Below are 25,339 nucleotides of genomic sequence, written 5' to 3' on the forward strand. Positions count from 1 at the left end.
CACGGGGAAACGAAGTCGGTTTTTTTAATGAAATAACCAAGGCCAACCATGCTCTCCAGGTAAGGTTTATCCTGCCTTAAGGTCTTCTTTGTGAAGGCAGCAATTTCATTGTACGGTGTTCTGGTTGCCGTACAGATTAATTTATGTTTGGTACATAAATTAAACTAGACTTAAGAACAATTAGTTTGAACTTAGTCTAAATGGTTATAATGGTAAATGGTTATGAGCACACGCGAACCAATTGATGCTCGAACATGAACTTGGGGAAAATGTGGAAACACGGCACGCGCCAGCGCAACCGCTGACAGGGCGCAACTCGATGTGCGATGTTCCACTCGTACATTCATACTGGTCCTTTTTAATTAATTTTATATCTTGGTTTACTTTTTTCGCATATTTGAAATATTTATTCAAGTTAATTTATATTGTGACGATGATTTGGAAAAAAAATGAAATAATTTATGTTACGGGCATCGAGACTAAGACATTAATAGATATAATATAATTATTTTTTTATATTTATTTATAATATAATTAATTTTTAATATATATAATATAATTAATTTTTAAGGCACACACACGACGAAATTGGTGGGTTTTTACAAATGCCAATGAACTTCATAGCGGTTCATTATATATTTAATGTAACTTTTTTTTATGTTCTTTTAGTTGTAAGTATTTGCTATGGCAAACTATAGTGCAGTTAGTTTCCTGTAGGAAATAGAGAGATATCTTGCCTATAGGCAAGAGGCGCACTATAGTTTGTCATAATAAAAGAATGTAACAAAAAGATTAGACAATTACGGCGGAAACATACTCCCCGGCTTTAGTTAGAAGGTATTACCTAGTACTAGTTCTAGATTAGTCAGAAATGTCAATGAATTGTTGTATGTGGGACATCGCGGGTTGGACACTCGAACACTAGTTAGCCGGAGCTATTTAAGAGTAGTCAATTACGTTTTACGCTTAACATATTTTACATTTTATCTACATGTAAAAGTTTAAATTTTAATTTAATCATTTTTCCTTAGTAAGTTTCAAATGTCGTGTTAGTCAAGCAAGTTAGAAACGATAGGTATAGGCTAGCATGAGTAGGTGCAATTATAAATTTTAATTATAATATATAATATTGACACACTTTTTACACAAATTATCTTGCCCCAAGTTAAGCATTTATAGCCTGTGTTATGGGTTACAAGACAATGATATATTTAATGCAATATACTAACTTAAACATACATAAATTCATATAAACATATATAAATACATTTAAACATCCATGACTCGGAAACAAACATCCATATTCATCATATAAATGCTTGCACCTACCGGGATTCGAACCCGGGACCTCTAGCTTAGTTGGTAGGATCGCTAACCACTTGGCTATACAAATATATATATATATATATATATATATATATATATTTGTGTAGTTATATGCTGACTAGCACCTGTCTAAATACTTATAAGATGATCATTTTCAATTTACTTGTTTATCTTAATTATTAAAGATTTTAATTTATACCAAACAATAATACCTACATGCAAAAATACATATCTATATGCATACGCAATTAGATGTATATATCTGTCTGAATACATAAAATGGCAATTGAAATGGTTATTCTTGATAAAAACAAGAAATAAAATACAATTTAACGTCAATAATACATTTATAAACAAAACATTCCATTAGGACTAAGGCTAATTGTGGTTATAATCATTACAATCGAATCTTATATTATAGAAACTCTTTATAAGACTAGTTATATTATATAATATGTTTTTTCTATACATAAATACAATATATTGAAGCATAGTATATCCTTTCTTAATAAAATTTATTAAGAAATTGTATATGCTATATTTAATATAACATATACATTTTCTCCGTAGAAAAACACCAAAGTAGACTTTTGCGCATAACACTTTGTAATGTATTATTTGAACTTTTAATTACATTTGATAGATTTATGCTTTAAATTGAAATTGTATAGAATGCTATAAATATCATAATTTGAAAGAATGCTATAAAGCTATTATGTAACTTATCAAATCTATTATGATTGTAATTATTTCCTTAATCTAGGAATTAATATACCCCTGTAAGCGCGATGCCACAACACTGCGGTGCGATGCGTTTATATTGTGCGGTACGCAACGATATTGTAATACAGTTACATACGATATGGACTCACAAAACAACCGACAGTATTCCACACAGCAAACTAACTCATCGACATGATTTAAAAAGCATGGCGTGAATTAGCAATAAGAACTCTTTTCCTTATTATCTTTCTTACACTCTTCTTGGACCTTTGTGTTCGTCACTGGCAAAAAGTTTGTAAACTAACGATGTCCGGTAGTAAAGGACGGCAAAACAGTCGAGGACAATGAGTCCGCAGAATTACTGGCGGAGAATTTCTACCCAAATGATACCACAAATTGGGATAGTAAGTGGCACTCTTACATTAGGAACAAGGCTGATAACATAAATATAAGTAGATGTCAAAACGCGTCCCGATTAAGGCGCTATCGAAAAACGTTATGCGTGCTCTCATAATATCTGCTCTGCTGTTACTAAAAGTAAAATAACATTGTTGACGGCAATCTATCGGTAATTTCCACGATGCTTTGCGCGACGTCGCATCGTAGTGTTGTTCGTCACAATGAAATATATAATATAATAATTTGATATATTACTAATAATATGTACTTATAACACGAGACTGTTTTACACTGTACTTGTGTCGAATTATCGCTGCCCCCAATATAGATTCATTCATCAGTCTTACGTAATTGATAAGCGCAAGAATTCGTTATTCCACGGGGAACCTAAGTCGGTTTTTTAATGAAATAACCAAGGCCACCCATACTCTCCAGGTAAGTTTTAAACGCCTTAAGTTCTTCTTTGTGAAGGCAGCAATTTCATACGGACAGTATGTATTTTAATTAATTTCATATTTTGGTTGACTTTTTTCGCATATTTGAAATATTTATTCAAGTTAATTAATTATATTGTGACCACGATTTGGAAAATAATAATAAAATGAAATAATTTATGTTGCGGGCATCGAGAATATATATTATAATTAATTTTTAATATATATAATATAATTAATTTTTAAGGCACACACACGACGAAATTGGTGCGTTTTTACAAATGCCAATGAACTTCACAGCGGTTAATTATATATTTTATGTAACTTTTTTTGTTGTAGTTATTTGCTATGTCAAACTATAGTGCAGATAGATTCCTGTAGGAAATAGAGAGATACCTATAGGCAAGAGACGCACTATAGTATGTCATAACGAAAAGACTAGACAATTACGGCGGAAACATACTCCCCGGTTTTACTTAGTAGGTATTATCTAGTACTACATAAATTATTGTGTTCTACATTAGTTAGATTTCGTAATTTGAAGAGTATACGAGTGTCAATTAATTGTTGTATGTGGGCCATCGCTTGTTGGACACTCGAACACTAGTCAGCCGGGACTATTTAAGAGAAGTAAATTACGTTTTACGCTTAACATAATATGCAAATTTTACATTTTATCTACATGTAAATGTTTAAATTTTAATTCAATAATTTTTCCATAGTACGTTTCAAATGTCGTGTTAGTGAAGCAAGTTAGAAGCGATAGGCTAGCATAATTAGGTGCAGTTATAAATTTTAATTATGAGATGAGGCTTTTCAATTTACTTGTTTATCTTAATTATTAAAGATAACAATAAATGTACCTATTTAAATATATTATTTCAAATACAAAGTTTTAAGACCATTTATCGAAAAATTTCACTTTTTAAAGTTAGAAGTGTTAACGTATCGTTTTCACTAATATAATGAAATAAAGAGCTGTTAATTAGTTTCAAAATAGTGTCTACCAACTGCAGTACAAATTAAAAACTTAATAGAAGCGGAAGGGTTTACTTACTTTAATGCTGGCTGATGGCACATAATTGTTCGCAAGAGAATTAGCTTTTTTATATGACAAAAGGGGACTTCTTGTTGACTTGGCAGTTTCACAAGGGACCGCTATAAAGTCTTATTAATCCACGCCAGTAAAAATCTGTATTTGCCCAATTATCAAGTTGGTTCCTTTATTTGCACACAAGTCGTGTGAGTTTACTATCCGAGATGGCAAAGCATTATTTTTAAATATACATATGTAACCATTATGTTTTAATACTTATTGTTTGAAATGGCGGGCCATGGCAAAAAATTAACAAGCAAAAAGTTAGCCATAGTAGAAACCAATAAATAAACAGCTCATAAAGCCTTAAATTTATTCAAACAATAATAAAATTTAAATATACATTACATCTTAACCTTTAAATAAATTATATATAATATATATTCATAGAGTTAAGTTATAGCGCACCGCGTTCTGTGTGGTGAGCCTTTACAGTTTACTCCATCCAGTCGTCGCCTCCACCAAAATCGACGATCGATGGACCCTGCGACAAAATAAACTTAAGTCAAACTATTTCGTAATCTATGAACTAATTTGACAAAGTTTGTTACTACCGATCTCTCTGACGTGTTATACCTTCGTAATATACAGAGTGGTGCTACAATGGCAAATTTAATGAACACACCTGTAGGTAGGTAGGTAGTTCTACCTAACTGTAACCATAAAAAAATAAATCAAAAAAATTGAAACTTTCAAATGATGAAATAAACAAATTTTGTATTTAAAAAACAAAAAATTTATCACCGTAACCGAACGGCACGGGCTCGTGGAACAAGTAGGTATCGGTGCCTACACTAGCGCGCGGCTACTAGATTACTAACAGTTGTTCCAAAAGGATATTATGGAAAATTGATTTATTTAGGTGAATATATTAATATTAAGGTGCATTGTAATGGGCGGGGCGTAACAATTACCACCAGCTGAACGTACTGCCCGTCTAATCCCTTATTATTATAAAATAGTAGTCTCACCTCCTCCGTGGGACTATCGCTCCGGAAGCCCCCCCCTAACGCGTACCCCGCCAGGCCTCCTGCCGCTAGCGCCCCCACTCCGAGTCCCACCGCAGCTCCGGTGCCCAAGCCGCTACGTTGCTGCGGTGCGTATCCTGTCTGGTAACCCTTTTATAATCACAAACAATACTTTAAAACTCTACATAAAAAAGAGTGACGCGCGTACTGCAATTAACTTATTACTGAATTATAAATACCCTGTCACTTTATACTTATTTGAATATCAAGTCATTAGATTAAAGATTCAAAATTTCGTCGATAATCAAATCGATAGATACGATGCAGTGTAGCGACCGAGCAAATAAATGACTATGCAACTGTTTTAATTATCGTGTCATCTCTCACCTTTATTTTAATTAATCGCTGTGCAAATAAGCAAAGTCCGTTTATGTTACGGCAACTTAGAAAGGATATATAGAAAGCGATATGCGTCTAAACTAAAGAGAAAAGAATTGACTCGACAATCACATTTAAACTGAAGAAACTTAGCAAACAACTACTACATGAAACGATAATAGCAACGACAGTCTAGGTGTCGTTGAGATTATAATATAAAGTGACGTTTGATTCTTTGTCAAATTCCAATATTCATCTCTGACATTTACAACTAAGAGTAGAGTTAGGACCGGTAATATCGAATAATATTTCGTTCGTTCAATCATAGGTTCGACTTTCGATATGATTAATGCCACGATTTATCGATTTTCAGAGTACGTCCCCAGTAACAGGCCGTTACATGTTTGTAGTTCTTAAACAGCGCGATACCGTACAAGATCTTGCGCGCGGGTGTTGTAGACGATAATCACAGTTTACTTTGACCTTTTACCGCGCGGTTAGTAGTTCCAATATGAACTGAGCCTTAAACTATAGCCCCCGCCATGAGAAGCTATAAATTGTTAATAAAGAAATTCTACTTAGCAATGTAGCTACAAATGATAATTGATCCCATATTTAATGAACTCAAAGAAACATAAGTCACCAAATAAAAATAGCAGTAATTTTACTTGGTCAAGTTATGAATGGTATTTACGAAATTTGTAGCTTCTCTTGACGTTGATATATTTCAACAAGATTAAAGTATACTTACTCCTTGTTGGACCACTGTTTGTCCAGGCGTGTAAGCTGAAATAAAACCGAAATTCAAATATATTTATTAAAAATAGGATGTGACATCACTTATTGAAAGTCAAAAACTACCACCCATTCCAAAATAATTGCCTCAGACCTGAGAAGAATGGGCGCAACAAACTCAGCGGGCGAAAAATATGTTTAAAAATAATATTGTACAATTAAACTTATTATTTAATAGCCCGAGGGCGGTCGCTCCATTCCCAATCTGTGGTACCATGTAATTTATGTTATGAAACCTTTACCACACAAACGTTTTTTTAACAATTCTTTTGAATAGCGTAATACTTTTGCTTTGTACATTTTCTGGGATCTTGTTGTAAAAGTATATACATCGCCACACAAAAGACTTACTAACTCGACGTAGTAGGCATTATATCTGTTCCTGGTGTTAACATTATGGATAACCATAGAAACTGTCATAAGACAGTTTCTAGCAAATCCACTTATGTTGAACTATGAACATACATTACATTGTCAAGAATATATTGAAAAGCAAAAGTCTTGATTCTTTAGAAACTAGGTTATTAATAGCGCGAATAACCCTTTTCTGCAGCACAAATATTGTATTAATATCGGCAGCGTTGCCTCAAAGCAATATTCCATAGGACATAATACTATGAAAATAACAAAAGTATACTAGTCGCACCGTATCTATGTCAGTCTGTTCGCCGATCCTTCAATATGGGGGGACCCCATTGTAATGTCAAGAAATATAGCAGATTCCACCGGTTTTATCTCCTCTCCTTCCACCGGTTTTATCTCGTAAAAGAACTTGACTTACAAGAGATTATTTATCACGGAGAATCTCACAATAAATTAAAAATCTACCAGTTTCGAGGCTGATCATTTGTCTCGAACTTTTCTACAAAACTTGTCAATTTTACCGTTCCGCTATCGGACTGCGAATGATATGTCCTTATGTGTGTATAGAACGTCATTTACCCTCCTATATATGTTTAAATAAAACAACAACAATAGTAATAATATTTAATCAACTGCTTGTAAGCAAATAAAATACAATAAATTTGCAAGAGCCAACATCGTAAATCTATAGGAAACAATTTACATATACTGTCGCAGTAAGCCATCGAAATACACAGCAATGAAAGAATAGGCACAGATAGTACACAATACTATCTGTGCCTATTATTTCATTTGTTATTTAATCTGTTTCACGTTTAGTGGTATTTAGTATTTACAACCATTAAATGTGCTCGTATAATTGTATACAGGGTGATATTAAATGCCATCTCAGTTGCCAGATCAAGAAAATCTAATTAGGGTCCATCTATAAATTACGTCACACGAATTTCATGATTTTTTGACCCCTCCTCATCCTTGTCACAGCTGGTCACATTTGTGAGATACCCTCTACCTATGTCACATATATGGCATTTTTAGTTTTGTGTTCCTAAATCATTTTTATTTCCATTTAAATTAAATAAAGACATCAAAATTAACAAAAACATAAAAAAACATATATTTGCTAATTTAGTAGGTATGTAGTTTAAATTTAGTAGAAATATACTTAAACAGAATGTATTATATTTTGAAAAAATATTATGTCACAAATATTTGGGTTCCCTCCCCGCCTCTTGTCACACAATGTTAAACTTCGTTTACGGGGGGTAAACCCTTCCCTTCCCCTTAACGTGTGACGTAATTTATGGATGGCCCCTTATCACTATAAGATTTTGTATGTTTTGACTATCCCAAAATATCCCCTATTGTACTTGAGTAAATCTAGCAGACAGAGGTAGCTTAGTAAACAGTAGAATAGCACGTGTCGCAAAAAGGGGGGTAATATGGAAATGACCTTAGTCAAACCGCATTCTTTAAATTGTCCGCCCATAAATAAGATGCGTATGATTTTACTTTGGATAACTTAATTATTTTACTATTGTTCCTGTTTAAACTTAATTATTATAATACTAGCTGACCCAGCAAGCGTTGTATTGTCATATAAAGTAATTAAAAAAATCAATAATTGACATTTTTGGGGTATAAAAAATAGATGCAACCGATTCTCAGATCTACCAAATATATCGTACTACAATTCTTGTATTCGATTGCCAACTTGCAACCTTCTAGATTCGCGATTTGTGAATGGAACAGAATAATATAAAAATCGCGATACACAAATAGTTGTAGATCGTAGAAGGGCGAAAATTTGAAGTTGTATGTATTTTTTAATACTGAAAAATAATAAAATTAAAATTTTCAAAGATAAATTATATACATTTAGGGGTCAACCTCATCATTTAGGGGTATGAAAAATAGATGTAGGCCGATTCTCAGACCTACCCGATATGCACACAAAATTTCAAGAATTTTATTTATTAGAAGATATTTGTTAGTAAATTAGATTTTACTATACTTAATATATTTTTTTACAATTACACCATTCTTGTACTAAATGTATGTAATATTATAGCACACTGTATACAAAAATCTATCGGAATACAGAAAGAAAAGAGGGGGTAGAAAAGAGAGTGGGCAATATTGCTTAAATTTTATCGCTGTTTTAAAAGATGTTCACATTTATTAGATATCTATCTAATAACACCCTTGTCAGTTCTTCGTCATGTAAATCTTAATAGCTTGTATTTCGACTAATTACCTCGACATAACCTCAAAATTCAATTTCAAATTATTACAATACATGCTTTTAATATATTTATAACAAAAATATACCTTATACTTAAATAGCTCCTTTATTATACTGTGATGCGAAGCGAAAAATTGGACAAGTTAAAATAAATTTTTTTTTGGTGTTTGAAGTTAGTAAAAGTGAAGACACATTAATTATCCTTAGCACCTCGTGAACATTGAAATTTGCAATCAGAGATTATCTTAAAATGCCCTTAGCACACAAAACAAATGAGGTGGCTGGTCTAAACCATATAAAGTCAACAATTCAATCTTAACCCTCCATACGTCCAGTGCACAAGCGTACATGGCAAGCGTTTCTATGGTCCAACAGTGGTCCCGTGGACACGGCAAGACAGCCGTCAAAAGCTGCCAATATCTACGTATCCCTACACAAAAACACCAGAGAGAATTATAAGGTGTATTATCAGTTGCTTCTGTCCTTTATAGTGTGGCCTTTGCGGAAGGGCCACCACAATTTAGCCAATGTCAGGTGGATAACCCAGTATAGAGAATTTGTATGGTGATGATGATTAAGCAAGATTTATAGGGTATTGCCATGCTTTTAAATACAATTTTTTTTATTTAAACTTCTGAAACAAATAACCAATTGATAAATAACTGCAAACGTAAAAGAACTTATTATCACTGTTTTTATTATAAACTTTAACGGCTGCGGGTTCAAGCACTTTTGAGACCAATGTTCTCAAAATCTTATCAAGACTGCGTTTTGAACTAAACAACTAAAAACTAAACCCAATTAGCTTACTATCAGTGCTATCTATTGAGAAAAACGTTAAACTCTTATTTCTTACTTGTAGGCCCGTCTGTTAGCAAATAAACATTTCTTTAATTTCGTATAAGTTTCTATTTCTGCATATCATAATACAACGACGTTATTTTGTGGATAATATAGTAATATTTGTAAATAATAAAAGAGTTTTCTACCACAGTGCTTAGCGAATAACTTGATACAGATTATAATAATTCAATATAGATCTATACATATACAAAATAACTGTAAAATGTAATAAAATTGTATGTATTGTACTCTTAACATAAACTAACAGTCTAACGTCCAATTTGCGAGATATATTTTTTACAAATCCTTGGCTAGGATATTATCCCCGCCATCTCTACTAAGGCCAACGAGAGGAGATAAAGAATGTAAACAAAAGGACCGTTACTGAGTAACATTGCGGTAGCCAGTGACTATTATCTCTGTCCCTATCACTTGTACGTAGTAATGACGTCAACGTGCTAGAGGAAAGCAGTCAATACCGCAGTTGTCAACATTTGATCTGCCATTTTGTGAACAAGTTCATTCCTTTCAAAGTGATACATAATTTTTCGTTTCCGTTTCCGTATTTACTTAGTTTTATTATTATTAATCCGTTACTGTTGAGTTTTACTGTAATTGTGGGTAGTTGATTTTAATTATTAAGGAATCATAGTCTGGCAGCTCTAGGCAACCTTTGAAAGGTAGCAATTCTTTTTAATATTCAAAAAAAATTTTATGGACACCTGAGACTTTGTTTACATTCTTAGACGAGATAATCACGGCCTTACTATCGATGTTTCGCATTCCTCCAAAAGTGCGGTTTTCAAGGAACTCTCTTCCACATACAACCAGGCTATGGAATAAGTTTCCTTGTGCGGTATTTCCAGTACTATGGGTACCGTGAAAAAAGCGAAAAATATAGATTTATTATTAGTGACTGAGCACTTAAGCTTATAATAATCGTTGTATCTTAAAACTTTAATAACTTTAAAATTAAATGAAGGTAACGTAATAAATTTAGATAAAGGGCAAGTATCTAAAGTAAAAAATTAGAAGACTTAATTGAAATCTGCCCAATAGTTTACCGTGACGCGAGCACAAATGAAAACCTCTAACATTTTAAATATGATGTAGTCAAGAAGTTCGAGCACTAGAATACTAAAATGAATCGGTATTCCTCTAAAAGCTCGGGTGTTTTAGGCGTGCGGTGCGAGTGCGGGCGAGAGTGGGCTCCGGGCGAGCGCCGAGCAGGCAGTCAGGGAAGAACTGTCGAGCGAGGCGGTTGTGTCGCACGCACATGCCGGGAACACCACGTACTTATAACCTAATCTATTATAGCAGTTAAGTGAAACATTTCTAGCTGATAATTATACCGTCCGTTTGTAAGACTGTCTTTTACTTGCAGTAATGTTAATCGCCCACAGCAATGGAGGATCCTGACCATGTAAACGGTTTCGCCCCGTCATATAGATAAGGTTTAAGTAGATATCAAAATAATTTAAAATATGTTTCTGTACGCAATTTATGAGCTGCCCTTTGAGATAAATCCGTTGATTTTGAATTTTGTGTGTACAACATAAAATCATCCATGCCATAGTATTATTATTAACAGTGAAAAATATTAAAAAATCAGACGTTAGACAGACTTATACTAATATCAGAACAGACGCTAATAGAACCCAAGTGGATTTACCATATCAATTAAATTATTATAAAATAATATGCTAAATAAAACAATACCGGGCCTCTGGCACCATAAAAACAAAATTAAACAAATTTCGAAAAATTCAAATTAAACAGTAAATAATACAATAATCATTACACTTAATACAAAAATATTATTCTTCTTTGATTTCGACGGCTTATAAGGCACCTGAAACAAAATAGAAATAAGTTATTAAATTTACACGCTTTTTCGTGTCTTGTGTGGGGATGAATACTTAATAAACTCTGGGCCGAACGCGTGCCTGCCTTTATTTAAAAAAATATCGGTGCAACTTTCGGGAAACAAAAGATTAAACAATATTGATATACTTTTGCTTCACTTAAAACAATTTTGATATAGTTGCAGTAATAAAACAATTTGGAATATTTTGTTTTTGAATGTTATCACTATTTTTAAACCTAAATTTATCGAGCGGAAACAACACTACGAAATATTTCATTTTGAAAGTATTAAAACATTCACAGGAATATGAGAGTTGGGAGTAGGTTTACCCGAAAAAAAAAACATAAGTATGACTGTATGCCGAGGCATACAACGGAATATAATAACCTGGAGATTAAAAGACATGTGGAGAGTGGTTAAATTAAGAAAGGTAGCATATGTTAAGGTGAACATAAGAACGGAATGGAAATCGATATCGAACCGGCCGTATAGTGAAAAGTAGTGCAGAAATATGGAAAAGAAAGGCAGACTGGAAAAAGTCGAGGGAGCCAAGGAAACGGGAGGATGCCCCAAGGTAATATAAGAGCAGCACTGAATCGAGGCAAATGAGAGGAAAATAGAGGAGTCCTATGTTTGAAGACGGCTGGTAGGTTATCAAATATAAAAATATATACAAAACTAATATTAATAACTGAAATGTTAATATTAGTATGTCAAATGAAGTTAAAGTTTGTTGACAATCTAATTTTAATCCTATATCCTTAGGCCGAAAGTTCATTTTCCATAAATGTATCCATATTTTTGAACAATGTGTGGTTCTATATATTTGACTACTTTGGATGCTATCTATTTGGTCACTTTCGGTGAATCGCTGTATTTGGTAACGATGGGTGCTGCCATAGTTTTGAATACAAGGGTGACGCTATCATCTTTTTGACGCTGACTGTACTATCTTTATCACGATATCAGCAAATACCCCACCGAAAGACCAGTGAAGTTGGAACCACTTTGTGACGTATTAAATTAAAGTCCCACTGTTTGGTTTCTCTTTAATTTTTTTTTTTAAATTTAAGTGTGTTATACGTAACAAATAAACATTACTCTTTTTTTTCCTTCCTTCTCTTTTATAGTGTGATATGGTTAACATACGCACTGTTAGAAATTCACTGGCGTATTGCAAATTTCACCACTAATTTGAATGGAGAAAGAATTATTATCATATAATTTATGGATTATTAGGGAATGAGGCTTAAAATAATAAGACGAAAAAGATATGGGGCAATCGAAATCAAACTGTACAACGCAAAATAAAAAATAAATTACCTGTTTTAGCCTCTGCTAGCCAGGAATTAGTAGAAGCCTGAAAAAGAAACAAATAAGCTCAAAATATAATCTACAAATAAAAAAATTCAAAAAAGCCAATAACTACACACAAGCAAAGTATTGAAACCAGCGCCATCTACCGTGTTATTGTGTTAATAAAGCTATTACACAAATATTTATCTGAAGGTTGTTTAGCTTTAAACTATTTCAGTTGGATTTTCTTCATTTTTGACCAAATTAAAAAATGAGAAGTTTAAAATCTCTTTTAATGTTTTCAAGTCGTTTGTTTTGAATGTTAATTACCTCATGTTTCCGTTGTTGGAAAGGTTTGGCATTATTTTATTTATTTGAAAGGCTTCTTGTTGATCATAGTATTTATAATACCGGGTTCGTAAAACACGAGCATAGTTCCGCAAATAATTTATTAAACGTCATCATCATATATCAAGATGCCCGCTACTGGACAAAGGCCTTCCACAAACATTTCCACGATGATCGGACCTGCGCTACCCTCATTCAACGTATTCCGGTGATGTTGACCAGATCAACACTACGTGGTGGCCATCCAAGTATTTTACTGCAGCAACGATCATCTCTCCGTCGAGCTGTGGCCTGTCCATTGCCACCTCAGTTTCGCAATCATTTGAGCTATATCAGTGACTTTGGTTCTCCTACGGATCTCCTCATTTCCAATTCGATCTCGATGGGAAACTCCGAGCATTGCCCTCCAAGTAGCCGTCAGCTTTCTCATCAGGCCCATAGCAAGCGACCACACACTGATTTAAAACCTTCGGTCTACGGACACTTTGGTATTGGGACGAGAAGATTTAACGGAGCTTCCCGAACGCGGCCCACCCTAGTTGGGATTCGACGAGTTACCTCTTTCGCGAAATTGGACCTTATTATTAAACGTAGCAGTAAGGGCTTGGCCACAATGTCTAGCGGTGACGGCGCGGTGGCATGCCACAGATCGACTAGTTGCGACTAGTAATTTCAATTGAGGACCCATATAGCCCAGTGTTTAATGTTCCTGTCTACTGAGCTAGTGGGCCCGTGTTCGAATCCCGGTAGGTGCACACATTTATATAGTGAATATGGATGTATATTTCCGAGTCATGGATGTTTATAAGTATTTATGTTTGTCTAAGTAAGTATATTGTATTAAATATATCGTTGTCTTTGAACTCATGTATGTCTAGTTTGGGGCAAGATAACTGCACTATATAAATATAAATAAAGATAAAATTTGACGTTAAAACAGTTTCCTGACGAAACTACTCTTGATTTCAAATTACAATGAAGTCCCCAAATTGAAGGATTGGCTAATAGACTTAGTTCTGCAGCATATAAGTTTAAAGTTTAGACAATTGTTCACTGACTTAGATACGGCGCGACTAATTTACTTTAATTATTAGTGCAGCATTATTAGTAGTGCAGCCGATATTAAGCAGAAGAGGACTATTCTCACTATTTATAACCTAGGTCCTAAAGAATCATTATGAGAAAAAGTTAAAGAAATAAACATTTTAACCGTTTTTTAATATCACAATAATTACCAAATTCATTTCTGAATGAGTGGTAGTATTAGATTTTCAATAAGTGATTTCATATCCTATTTTGAATAAAAACAGTTGAATTTGAAACGCGTAATTCCACATAAAATTAAAAGAGTTTATCTTAAACTTGATAAGATACAGGTTTGTAGTTAAATATTTCATATACGTACACATAAAATAATTCGTGAATTATCTTTACTTCTACGACGTACGTAGGAAGGAGCGTACGGTTGAATTTAAACGACTTTATTACAAACATTACGTTGCATTCTCTTGCAAAATACTTCTTAAAACACAGAAAAAGTGCAAAACATAAAACCTCCACCCATGGTTACAACAATTAATATATTATACATTTTATTTTATATATTTATATGTAATATAGGTACGGTGGTAAAGAGTGAAACCGGAATATTGAATATCGCTAAGTATTGGCGGTAAGTATGGCGGTGAGTCCATTAACTTCGTGATCTTCATTTGAAAAACTATACTAACTAAACACAAATATGGTAATAAATAAAATGTTTCTCGTTTTTTGTTTAAGATCTTAGATAGGTATAAAAAAGGGGTAAGCTATTGCTGCGTTTTGCACACACTTACCCCTTGTTCCAATACCAACATGCAGCGGCATTTTTTATGATAAAAAAGTGACGCGAACTTGACGTTTACCTGATGGTAAATATAAGTGCAACCAGCACCCAGTGCAGTGCCACTTAGGATCTTGATTGAACCAAAAGTCTAAGCGGCAGCTCAGCATTGAACTTGAGGCATAAGATGTCAAGTCTGATTCTCCCAGTAATTTCAAAAGCTACGGGCGCCCTTCAAACCAATTTGCACATTAATACTCGACGGCAGAAAAGAGCTCCGGTGCTAAGAAGCATTCCACTAGCTATTCTAAATTCAGGTTTCACAATCACGCACTCCTTATATATTATGAGTATTATATAAACAACAATAAATGTCATTTATAACTTACCTTATAATATTATATACAAAACACTCGCGGAATAATATGAACATTATCTACACAAATAAAATAGTTCAAGCACTTTAATTCTCATTTAAGATAACGTAAATATTTACATTTTAAAGGTGATTTAAGTGTATATGTTAAGAGTAAATACTCTTTTTCATATTATATTATAATATATACTTCCTATAATAACATCACCCTCCAAAAACATCCAAAACTAGATTATTTTAATTTAAAAATGTAGTGAGGGAAAGGTTTAAATTTGAAATCAATGATTAATGTTAACACGATGAACAAACATACACTTGTTGTGCCTACTACACGGTTAGACGAGTTAGTAAGTCTTTTGATCCCAGAAAATTTTCAAGAGGATTGTTAAAAACATTTGCGTGGTAAAGGCTACTAAAACATAAATAATTTTCTTGGTGAAACCACAGACTGGGAATGCAGCGAACGCCCTCAGGCTTTTAATTACAAATTTAATTGTACGATATTTCATAATATATTGTACCGAAATTATAAAACAAAAGCCCGCTGAGTTTTTTGCACCCCTTCTTCTCAGGTTTGAGGCATACAATTAAATGGGCGGTAGTTTTGGCTTTCAAAAAGTGATTTTAAACCCTATTTTGAATAAAAATATTAAATTAATAATATCTATAAAAACTACGAATAATTAGGAATAAATATAAATAACTAATTAAACCTTTTTTATATTCACCGCCACCCATTAGTAGATAATAATTAATAAATATACAAAATGATCATTTTTAGAATTTATTTAAAAAATATATAGGTAGACATAATATATAAACAATAAAACCCTGCAATTCATATTTAGACGATCACACGGAGAAATAATTGATTTACTCAGAATTTATAGATGATAATATAGAATGAACTTACTCATATATTATGCCACTTGAAATATTATTATTTTAACAGCAATTCAAAATTGCTATATTGTAAGTTATAAAAATAAAGTTTTATTAAGTTTCGAGTTCTCTTTAATGCATAAATAGGTGCACTAATCTAATTTCATCCAACTTCGTCTATCATTGATTTACCCCTTTGGGGCAATTCAGTGCTTTGCAAAACACAGGTAAATTACTACCTGTTCGGGAGGCATTTCGAACTGTTTTTTATGCTATACGCAGGCTGAACGCTATTGGAGCCAAAACATGAATTCAAATCTAAATTACATCACCATATTAGTAAAAATACCCGCATGCATGCATATTATGTACACTTTACAACATCAATCTTCAACACAAATCTTTGTAAGTTTGCAAAGATATAATTTAAAAGCTCTAATTTACCCCATGAATGGGGTAATTCTTTTTATTTCATTGGACCCTGTTATTGCAAAATGAACTTTGACAAACTTCTGAATAGTTATTTAATAACATGATAAAATCTCTTCGATCGTTTGTACTACTAATAAAAATTTATGTCGAGTTTATAAGAATATTTATTAAGACACACTTTTAAAAGTGATCGATAAACTTAGGGAGGCTGTTGTTTATAATATCTGTTTTATCGTTATTGTGTCATTACTACTTAAAACAATTTAATTCCTCTTGTATCGCAAATAAGCATAGCCTGTTGTGATAAAATACAATTGCCTATTCAGTATTTTAAAAAAAATTAGTAGTTTGCTGAGTTTCTTGAACCCGTCCTTCTCAGGTCTGAGGCGTAAGTTTTCGATTTTTTCTGATTGATTTCTGAGTTTTTGAAGCTCAATCAATAATTTTAGCCCTTGTTATTTTTTATGTGAATACAATCACTAATCGCTCTGAGGAAGTCGAAAAAGCGGAAGAATATTTCTCCCAGTATTCATTCTTTTTGGCGATCTTTTTGAATAAAATGTAAAAATACTACCACCAACATAACGTTGTATTTTCTCAACTTCTAAGACAATCATGACCTATTAAAATATCTTAAGAAACCAAAGCTCAATAGTAGTAAAGCTTCTCGCAGTGAACTGAGTCAGTGTTATACCATTTGGAATAACTGGATCCAATATAACCCCAAATGGGGCAAGCAAAAACAGTTTCGTTATACCTTAGTTAATAGAGTTAATGACAGTTGCGTTGGTTACAGAAGCAGACTTACCCGGCGGGCCCCCGTATCCCTGAGCTCCGTAAGCTGGGGGCGGAGCACCATACGCCCCGTACGCTGGGGGTTCACTCTGAAAACAAATTTATTTTATAATTATTGGAAATACTTTGACAGCAAGCAAATACAGAATCATTCGACATTCATCACCGAAATTTTTTATTTAATTATAAATAAAATGAAAACAAGGCATACTACCCTTTTTAATGTCCCAATCTATGCCCAGAATTCGGTGGTCTGCCGTACCCTTAGTTGCCATAATAGAAATTTCTTACTAACAGATATATTCTTCCACACAAAACTCTTTCAAAAAGCAAATAATTTTAATTATTTTGTAATCGAGTTCTTGATAATTACTTAAGACATACGCACAAACACACACAAGTAAAATACAAAATCTTTATAAGTATTATAGTGTAATTAGAGCAATAAATGTTGTACCTTAAATAGTGTGAACTATAATAATTGGCAATCGGCCATTGCATAATAATTTGTAATTAGTTTACTTTTCATGAACTGTTGGTTCAAGAATAATAATAATAAAAAATTTAATATGTCAACGTCTCGAATCGATATCATCCCCACCATCTTGGAAGTGTGACGTTTCTCCACAGTTGGGTTTCCAAGGACTACTGAAAGAGGTGACGCCGTGGACCGGTTTAGCCTGCATCCTGGTGATGTGTACTCACCATGTACATCTGGGTAGGGGGAGGCTGGGCGCCCTCGAAGCCGATGAAGTTAATCATCACGTCGCCGTCCACCGTGAGGTGAGAAATACGCTGGTACGGGATGCGGTGGGGGAACTCACAGAAGTGTACACCATTCAACGCCACCTAGAACCACATTAAAATAATTATTTTTTTTATTTAAGGTTACCTAAAGAAACTACAACATACATTCCACTATAACTACAACATCATCATCATCATCAGTCCACTGCTGGACAAAGGCTTCCCACTAAGAGTTCCACGACGATCGGTCGGCGCTGCCCTCGTCCAACGGATTCCGGCGATCTTGACCAGATCATCGTTTCAACTTGTGGGAGTCTGCCAAGACTGCGTCTTTCGGTAAGTGGTCGCCATTCGAGGACTTAATGCCCCAACGGCCATCTGTCCGTCGAGCTATGTGCCCTGCCCATTGCCCCTTCAGTTTCGCAACCATTTGGGATATGTCAGTAACTTTGGTTCTCCTACGGATCTCCTCATTTATGATTGTTGATCTCGCAGGAAACCCCCGATCATAGCCCTCTCCATTGCCCTCTGAGCAACCATGAACTTTCCCATCAGGCCCATAGTTAGCCACAACGTCTGCGTACTGTAAGTCATCCCTGGCAACACACAATGGTTGAAAACCGTTGTCATCAGACACTGTGGTATTTGGGACGAGAAGATGTTACGGAGCTTCCCGAACTCTGCCCATCCATGTTGGATTCGACGAGTGAACTTTTATGTGAATATAAGTGTTTTTCGAAATAAAGGTTATGCTTAAATGTCCATCTTTTTTAGGTTTTTTGAAGACTTAGGAAAATGATCTTCAATTTTCGAGCTGAAATGCTGCACGAATTGTCCAGGATTCAGTGAACGTCTCATCAATAACATCACTTGGCGTTGTGTAAAGACGTCGCTTCATTGTTTGTCTTCTACCACATTTATCTGGGTGGGTGTTCCGAAGAGCTGTTTGACCTGATTCCTACCGCCGAATTCCACCATTTTAGGACAAGTCACAAGTTAGGAAATCATCCCCACCTTCTGGATGTGAGGCGATCTTCCACAATGCGTTTTTCAATGAACTTTTGTCCAAGTACGACCAAGCTGTGGAATGAGCTTCCGTGTGCCGTGTTTCCAGGACGATACAACATGGGCCGGCAACGCTTCTGTGATTATAAACTTATTTTCAATGATATATTCATCAAAGAAAAACAATATTTCAACAATGCACAGTATATACACATTCAACTTTTCACCAAATCCATTCAATTTCAGTTATAACATAAACGCAGCACTAATATTGCACAAAATGTCAGCTGTATAGCTACAGATATACTGCTATAAGCATTTCGGTGACGCGAATTCACGAGATTTCTCTTGCTATTATTTATAACTATTTATTTATCGCGTGCACCAGTCATGAGCATGTCAGTGACGCGAACCCATAAGATTTTCCCCTAATAAAAAGTGCCCAACGCGGCTAAAGAAGCTTAAACTTCAAAAATAAATAGGATTTCATTTTATAACCGGGTAAAGTTTCCCAACCTTGATAGACTGCGGCTCGCAGAGCAGCAGGGCTTCGAAGGTGTCTCCACGCGTCAGCGGCATACCCCCGCTGGTCTCCTCGATCCCCCAGCTCAAGCTGGAGAGATGGTTCCTCACCACGCACATCTCCACAAAGCGGAAGTTGAGATGCAGCGCCATGTCGTCGCGTGGGTCTGTATTGGGGCCGCATTGCAGGTTTATTGCGAACCTGATGACGAAAGTTTGCTTGTTTGTGTCAATATGCAAAAATCTCAGAATCTGCATTTTTTATGACAATAAGGGACTCGACGAGCAGGACGTTCAGCTGATGGTAATTGATGATGATACACCCTGGCCATGAAGTGCCGCTCAGGATTTTTGGAATACCCAAATATTCTGAGCGGCACTACAATTGCGCTCGTCACCTTGAGACAAGATAAGATAATAAGATGTTAAGTCTCATTTGCTCAGAAATTTTACAAGCTAAAAATACTCTAAATCTGACATGTACCAGTGGGGAGGCTCCTGTGCACAGGATGCAGGCTGGATTATGGGTAAGCATTATTGTATTTCGGTCTGAAGGGCGCCGTAACTAGTGAAATTACTGGGCAAATGACACTCAACATCATATGTCTCAAGGTGACGAGCGCAATTGTAGTGCCGCTCAGAATTTCCAAGAATCCTATCCAGCTATTCCTCCAAAAAACTGCACTGCAAAGCGACGCCTGTCAAAAACATCAAATTTAGAAATATCGGTATTCGACTGAGCAGGCCTGTAGCAGTTGTTTTGCAGGAACGTTGCGGTGCAGGAATAGCTATTCCAGTAGCAAAACTGCACGCTTACTGCAAAATAATCGTATTCTGTTAAATTACTTTGACATTTGAACTGTAATGACAGCAGTTTTCTTGCAGCAATTTTACAGACTTAATGAAAGTAGATCGTAAGCATATTTTGCAATGAGACTGTAGATTAGTTTGTTGTAGTTTATTATCATTTTAATTTCAACTCGATACCACCATTCCTAAACCTTCAAGGGTTTCTTTTTTTGCCTTTTGAAATAGTTAACACCAGGTGACCCGTACACTCGGTTCTTCTACTTTTCCATAAATAAAAAAAATATTACCCTAAAAATATGTTGACTTAAAACAGCCATACCTTTGGGCACCTGGGGGTACACTTCCCTGGAACCGTATCATACGGCCCGGGAAGAATCCAGATGGAATGGGGTGCACACATGGTATTACCTGAAAAGTTACAATAATAATAATACCATTAATTATAAATTTAATTACTTTGTCAATTACAAAATATTTATTCTGACGATCCATACAGCGCAGAGGTTATTGACCCTGGCTTCTGAGCTAGACATAAATGATCTAAGGTGCAAACATTTATATTATGACAAGTATGGATGTTTATAAGTATTTATGTATGTTTGTGTAAGTATACTGTATTAAATATAATGTTGGCTTGCACACATAGTACATCATAGTGCCTAGTTTGCAGCAAGATAATCTATGTAAGTGTGTCTATATTATATTATCACTACATATTATTAAACAAAGTCCTCCACTGTCTATCTGTTTGCAGTAAACTCAAAAACTACTGCACCAATTACCATGTTGTTTTCACCAATGGATAGTGTGGTTTTCGAGGAAGGTTTTACTCCATAATTTGTTTAATTTTTGTATATATTTTTGCATAAATTAACAATATTTTTGTTGGAAGAAAAAATGAGTCTTCTGGAAGCTTTCAACAGAAATGCTGTCTTTGAGATATATCAAAATAATGTATGGTCGAATTGTGTATCTTATCTATATTAGACCTATGTCTACAAAAAAGTTGATGGCATATTCCTATCTATTAACAATAACATACCATTTTAATACTTTAAAGCTGTAATATATAACTTGTTAAGAAAAGTACTATGTTAATCCTTATCATTTTATTAGTACATATTATGAAATCATTCAGAAATATGTTTTTGTTTCATTTTTTACTCCTTATAACTTTAATTACCTATTTCCGAATGCTATAGACTACATTATTTCCGAATACTTACATCATTTTTTTTCTGGGTTAGAAGAAATGTCAGTAAAATTTTAGTGAAGTAGTCATGCTAGCACAGAAACAAGTAAAATAAACTAATATCTTCCTCCTTCGTTAAGAAAATGCAAGAAATCTAGAATAGTCCTATTAATTAAGGGATTTTTTTTATCCTAGTCATAAAATACTCCTTTTTTATAATAAAATGGAACATGCATGTGTTATATAACAATATTGGTCGCAATAGGTTAAGGCTGGCACATCTTACTTATCTAAAAGGTGATAATAGATCACCGTCATACACCTGTGTATTTGATTTCTAAATTCATTATATAAAATTAATTAAATGACAACAATAAATTGCTTATTTATAAAACAATACTCAAACCAATATGGACATACGGTATACAATTGTGGGGGACTGCCAGTAATAGTAATAAATACATGTAACGGTCCGGCAAGAAATAACTCAAACTAGCCTGAAATACCGGGACAAAGTAACAACCCATGTCATCTAGCTAGCCAAATCTTTGAGCGTAAATGAAGGAAGGTGGCATCCATTTCACCAGGCTTAAGAGACATGATATCACAAATCTCAGTAAAAGATATCAATAATAAATGGAGAGTTTGATGCAAAGTAATTTTACATCAATTTCGGGGTCTCGACAATGACTCTTTGAGCAGATATATGCAGCCAAAACAGTGGCTTATTGTTTGAAATAACAGATTGCCATGATGCAGAAAACCAAAAAAAAAATCTATAAATTAAATATGTGGCCAAATTTATGAATGATGTGGCACTCAAACCAGCAACCTCTCAGGTTCCATCTGAGCGCACCTTTCAACTGAGCCAACTGTTCAAGTATGTATTGGTCGTAAATTTTGGTATATATCTTGTTCAGGTTGTGATTCCATCTACAGGATCCACTCTACAGTTGATTGCATATTAGGAAATTGCTTGAGATGTCGCCCTTTACATCTAAACAATTTGTTATTTTCTACTTAATTTGTATAATTAAACACAGAAGTGACGGTTATCACTTTAAAAAAATTCTTAATTCATGTGAATGAGTAAGTACAGTGTAAGTTATGTGATGCTTTGATGGTGAAGGATACCTAGTAAGTTGTGTATGTTTACCATCCTTCACTGGGTCAGCGTGGTTGATTAAAGAATGATTAGCTAAATACAGTTTGGGTTCAAATCTCTCTATGGGGCATAGATAATAATGTTTGTTTCACCATTTGTTTCCGAAGCGGTGGTAGTGTTTGAACTGCAACTGACATGAAAAATAATTCTAAAGGAATCAATTTTGAGAAAATAAATGCCTTTTAACAAGCTGAAAATGAAGAGGGTTAGATGTGGACCATATTGGCCACATGCCTACTACTCCTGTAAGATTGGTAAGCTTTATATTAGGCAAAAAAGTAAGCACAAAATATTCAAAATTATTACTAAAAACATTGGGAAAAGTTACCATAGTATTAATGCATTTGTTATTAAATAACACAATGGGAATAGAGACCTCCTGTATCCTTCTCAGGTCTGAAGTTTGGACCTTTAATATGACTTACAAAAATCCTAATTTTAATAAAAATATTTGAATTTAAATTCAACTCACCACATCTTCTAGTTCCATTTTAGATCAACAATGAAACAGATTTAGATCATGTACGCGTATACGAATTTTCTTATCCTCAATGTAGATAGATGATCAAGGCAACATTATTTATCGAGTAGGTATAATAACCGTACATGGCGTTATTAATATCATTATAAAAGTAAATATTATGTCCCATATGATATATATTATAAACTATCTGAGATATGATGTATATATAAAGCAAATAAATGAAACGCCGGCAATATGCCGTCCTTGAATAATGTACTGGAGTATGAACTATGAAATGAATCATAGTTTCATAATTCATTGTATTACTTACAGGACCGTAAATTGGTGGTGCTGCCATTTTAGAATATGCACTGATTTGGATTAGCACAAAAGATTCAGTTTACTGAATAGTAATTCCGCAGTTCCTTGTTAAAATTTTAATTTTTAATGTTATTTACGGTTACTACTATACTTTACTGCAATAAAATTTATGCTTGTGAACTGTGAAATGTTGCCTCCACTTTATGCGTCATCCGTCAACGTCATATGATTAGATAATCATAAATTAATTTATTTTATGTATTCTATTTTCTATGGATGTGATATCAATGTCTTATTTCTACTGTGATAACAGGCAAACAAGTGAAAGCAGGCAATTATGCAGTTATTCATTCACACCAAGAAAACTGTAAGGTAATTCTGATAATTAACTGCAACTGCGCGTGTCGTTTGAGACTTGCAGCTATAGTGTACGCCAGCTGTTGACGTACATTCTCAAACTTGTTTCTGCAATACATCTGCATGAATAAAACTGCTATAAATAATTTTACCATAGGTAAAATAAAAATTAATTTCCAATGAATGAATGCTTGAAAAGAATAATGTTTGATGTTAGAATTATTGGTTACTAAGCGCCGATATAACTAAAAGAGGGTTTATTTAACTACATGCGGTTTTTGAAAAATGTTGCTGACACCAGTTTAATAAGCTTGTTTCTGAGATTTCTCCCAAGCCTCTGACCTGTGCCATACAAGTGTCATGCAATGTGTCGTGGGAAAAGCTTCCGGATACAAAAGTGTCGAATTATTCCGTAGATATTTTTCAGTATTGGTACTACAATTCAATAAACAGTGTGAGATGAGCCGATAAGCTGTTTATGTACATACAGTTTGAGATGCGGTATTAGGCAGGGTGGGATAAAGGTACCATAGCAATTTAACCTCTATAATCTATATTAATGATCTAATCGTTGAGCTCAACAATAAGAAAATTGGAGGTCGAATTGATAACGTTATTGTTAACAACATTACATACGCTGGCGATATGGTGCTGCTAAGCCCAACGGATAGGACATCTGGAGAGACGTGATGGTCAATGATATTATCAATCGCATGGTTTGTTATAAAGTGAAAAAAGTAAGTTCCTGGCTAGCTATGCCCAGAACCTGCGCCCGCGATCAAACGGTAATGAATTGAAACCGGAGTATCAGTGCAAATATCTCAGGTATTCTGTAACCGAAAGACTAAATAACCAGGTAGATATTAAGAGGGAATGTAGAGCACAAGCAGTCCGATGTAATATGTTGGCAAGCAGGTTTTATACGCTGTAGCATACCCGTTCAAATAACGCTTTTTAAAGCTTATTGCCAAGTATTCTACACGTACAGCCTGTGGACCTCTCAGCGCTCTGCGGGTCCAATATAACAATGGATACCGAATACTGATGGGGCTGCCCCGATTCTGCAGTGCAACTGATATGGCTACGCAAGCGTAAAGCGATAGCTTGCATGCCATAATCCGACAAAAATCTGCATTGCTGGTCTGCAGAGTGCGGACCAGCTCCATCGTGAAAATTATAGCAGGGAGGTACGATTGAATTACATAACTCAAAGGTGCTTCACTGGAAACGAGCTAGTGTGTAAGCACTAGAATTTACTAAGATTGTTATAATTTGTCTATTTCTACAAAACATACTATGGATGTTATGAACTTATCTGAAATCAAATTTATTTCATTTATAAATCTGTAAAGTAAAAACTATTGCTACC

The 25,339-nt window shown here is 34.3% G+C and overlaps 1 protein-coding gene across 3 annotated transcripts; it reads right to left on the reverse strand.

Annotated features, from left to right (window-relative positions):
• Nucleotides 1-4,277: 4,277 nt before the first annotated feature.
• LOC126973446 (galectin-5-like) lies at nt 4,278-23,839 on the reverse strand. 3 transcript variants are annotated; one of them, XM_050820709.1, is made up of 8 exons: nt 23,624-23,839; nt 20,792-20,880; nt 19,657-19,864; nt 18,094-18,237; nt 17,402-17,477; nt 6,076-6,110; nt 4,950-5,096; nt 4,278-4,462 (listed from the first exon to the last, which is right to left on the reverse strand). In XM_050820709.1, the coding sequence occupies exons 1-8, from the start codon at nt 23,648-23,650 to the stop codon at nt 4,415-4,417; spliced, it is 774 nt and encodes a 257-aa protein (XP_050676666.1). In that variant the 5' UTR covers nt 23,651-23,839; the 3' UTR covers nt 4,278-4,414. The 3 variants fall into 3 exon arrangements, with proteins under 3 accessions (XP_050676666.1, XP_050676667.1, XP_050676668.1); XM_050820710.1 differs by lacking the exon at nt 23,624-23,839 and adding an exon at nt 23,302-23,459; XM_050820711.1 differs by lacking the exons at nt 4,278-4,462; nt 4,950-5,096; nt 6,076-6,110 and adding exons at nt 7,094-11,422; nt 12,761-12,797 and having other exon boundaries at nt 23,624-23,833.
• Nucleotides 23,840-25,339: the final 1,500 nt, after the last annotated feature.

The sequence above is a fragment of the Leptidea sinapis genome, chromosome 29, assembly GCF_905404315.1.
Source record: "Leptidea sinapis chromosome 29, ilLepSina1.1, whole genome shotgun sequence".
NCBI lineage: Eukaryota > Metazoa > Arthropoda > Insecta > Lepidoptera > Pieridae > Leptidea > Leptidea sinapis.

Excerpts from the sequence above, each read along its gene's own strand:
- LOC126973446 (XM_050820709.1), bottom strand. The coding sequence starts at position 23,650 with ATGGCAGCACCACCAATTTACGGTCCT. Across the intron at positions 19,865-20,791 it reads GTACCCCCAGGTGCCCAAAG|GTTCGCAATAAACCTGCAAT; the intron begins GTATGGCTGTTT and ends TTTCGTCATCAG. Across the intron at positions 6,111-17,401 it reads GGGATACGGGGGCCCGCCGG|CTTACACGCCTGGACAAACA; the intron begins GTAAGTCTGCTT and ends GTTTTATTTCAG.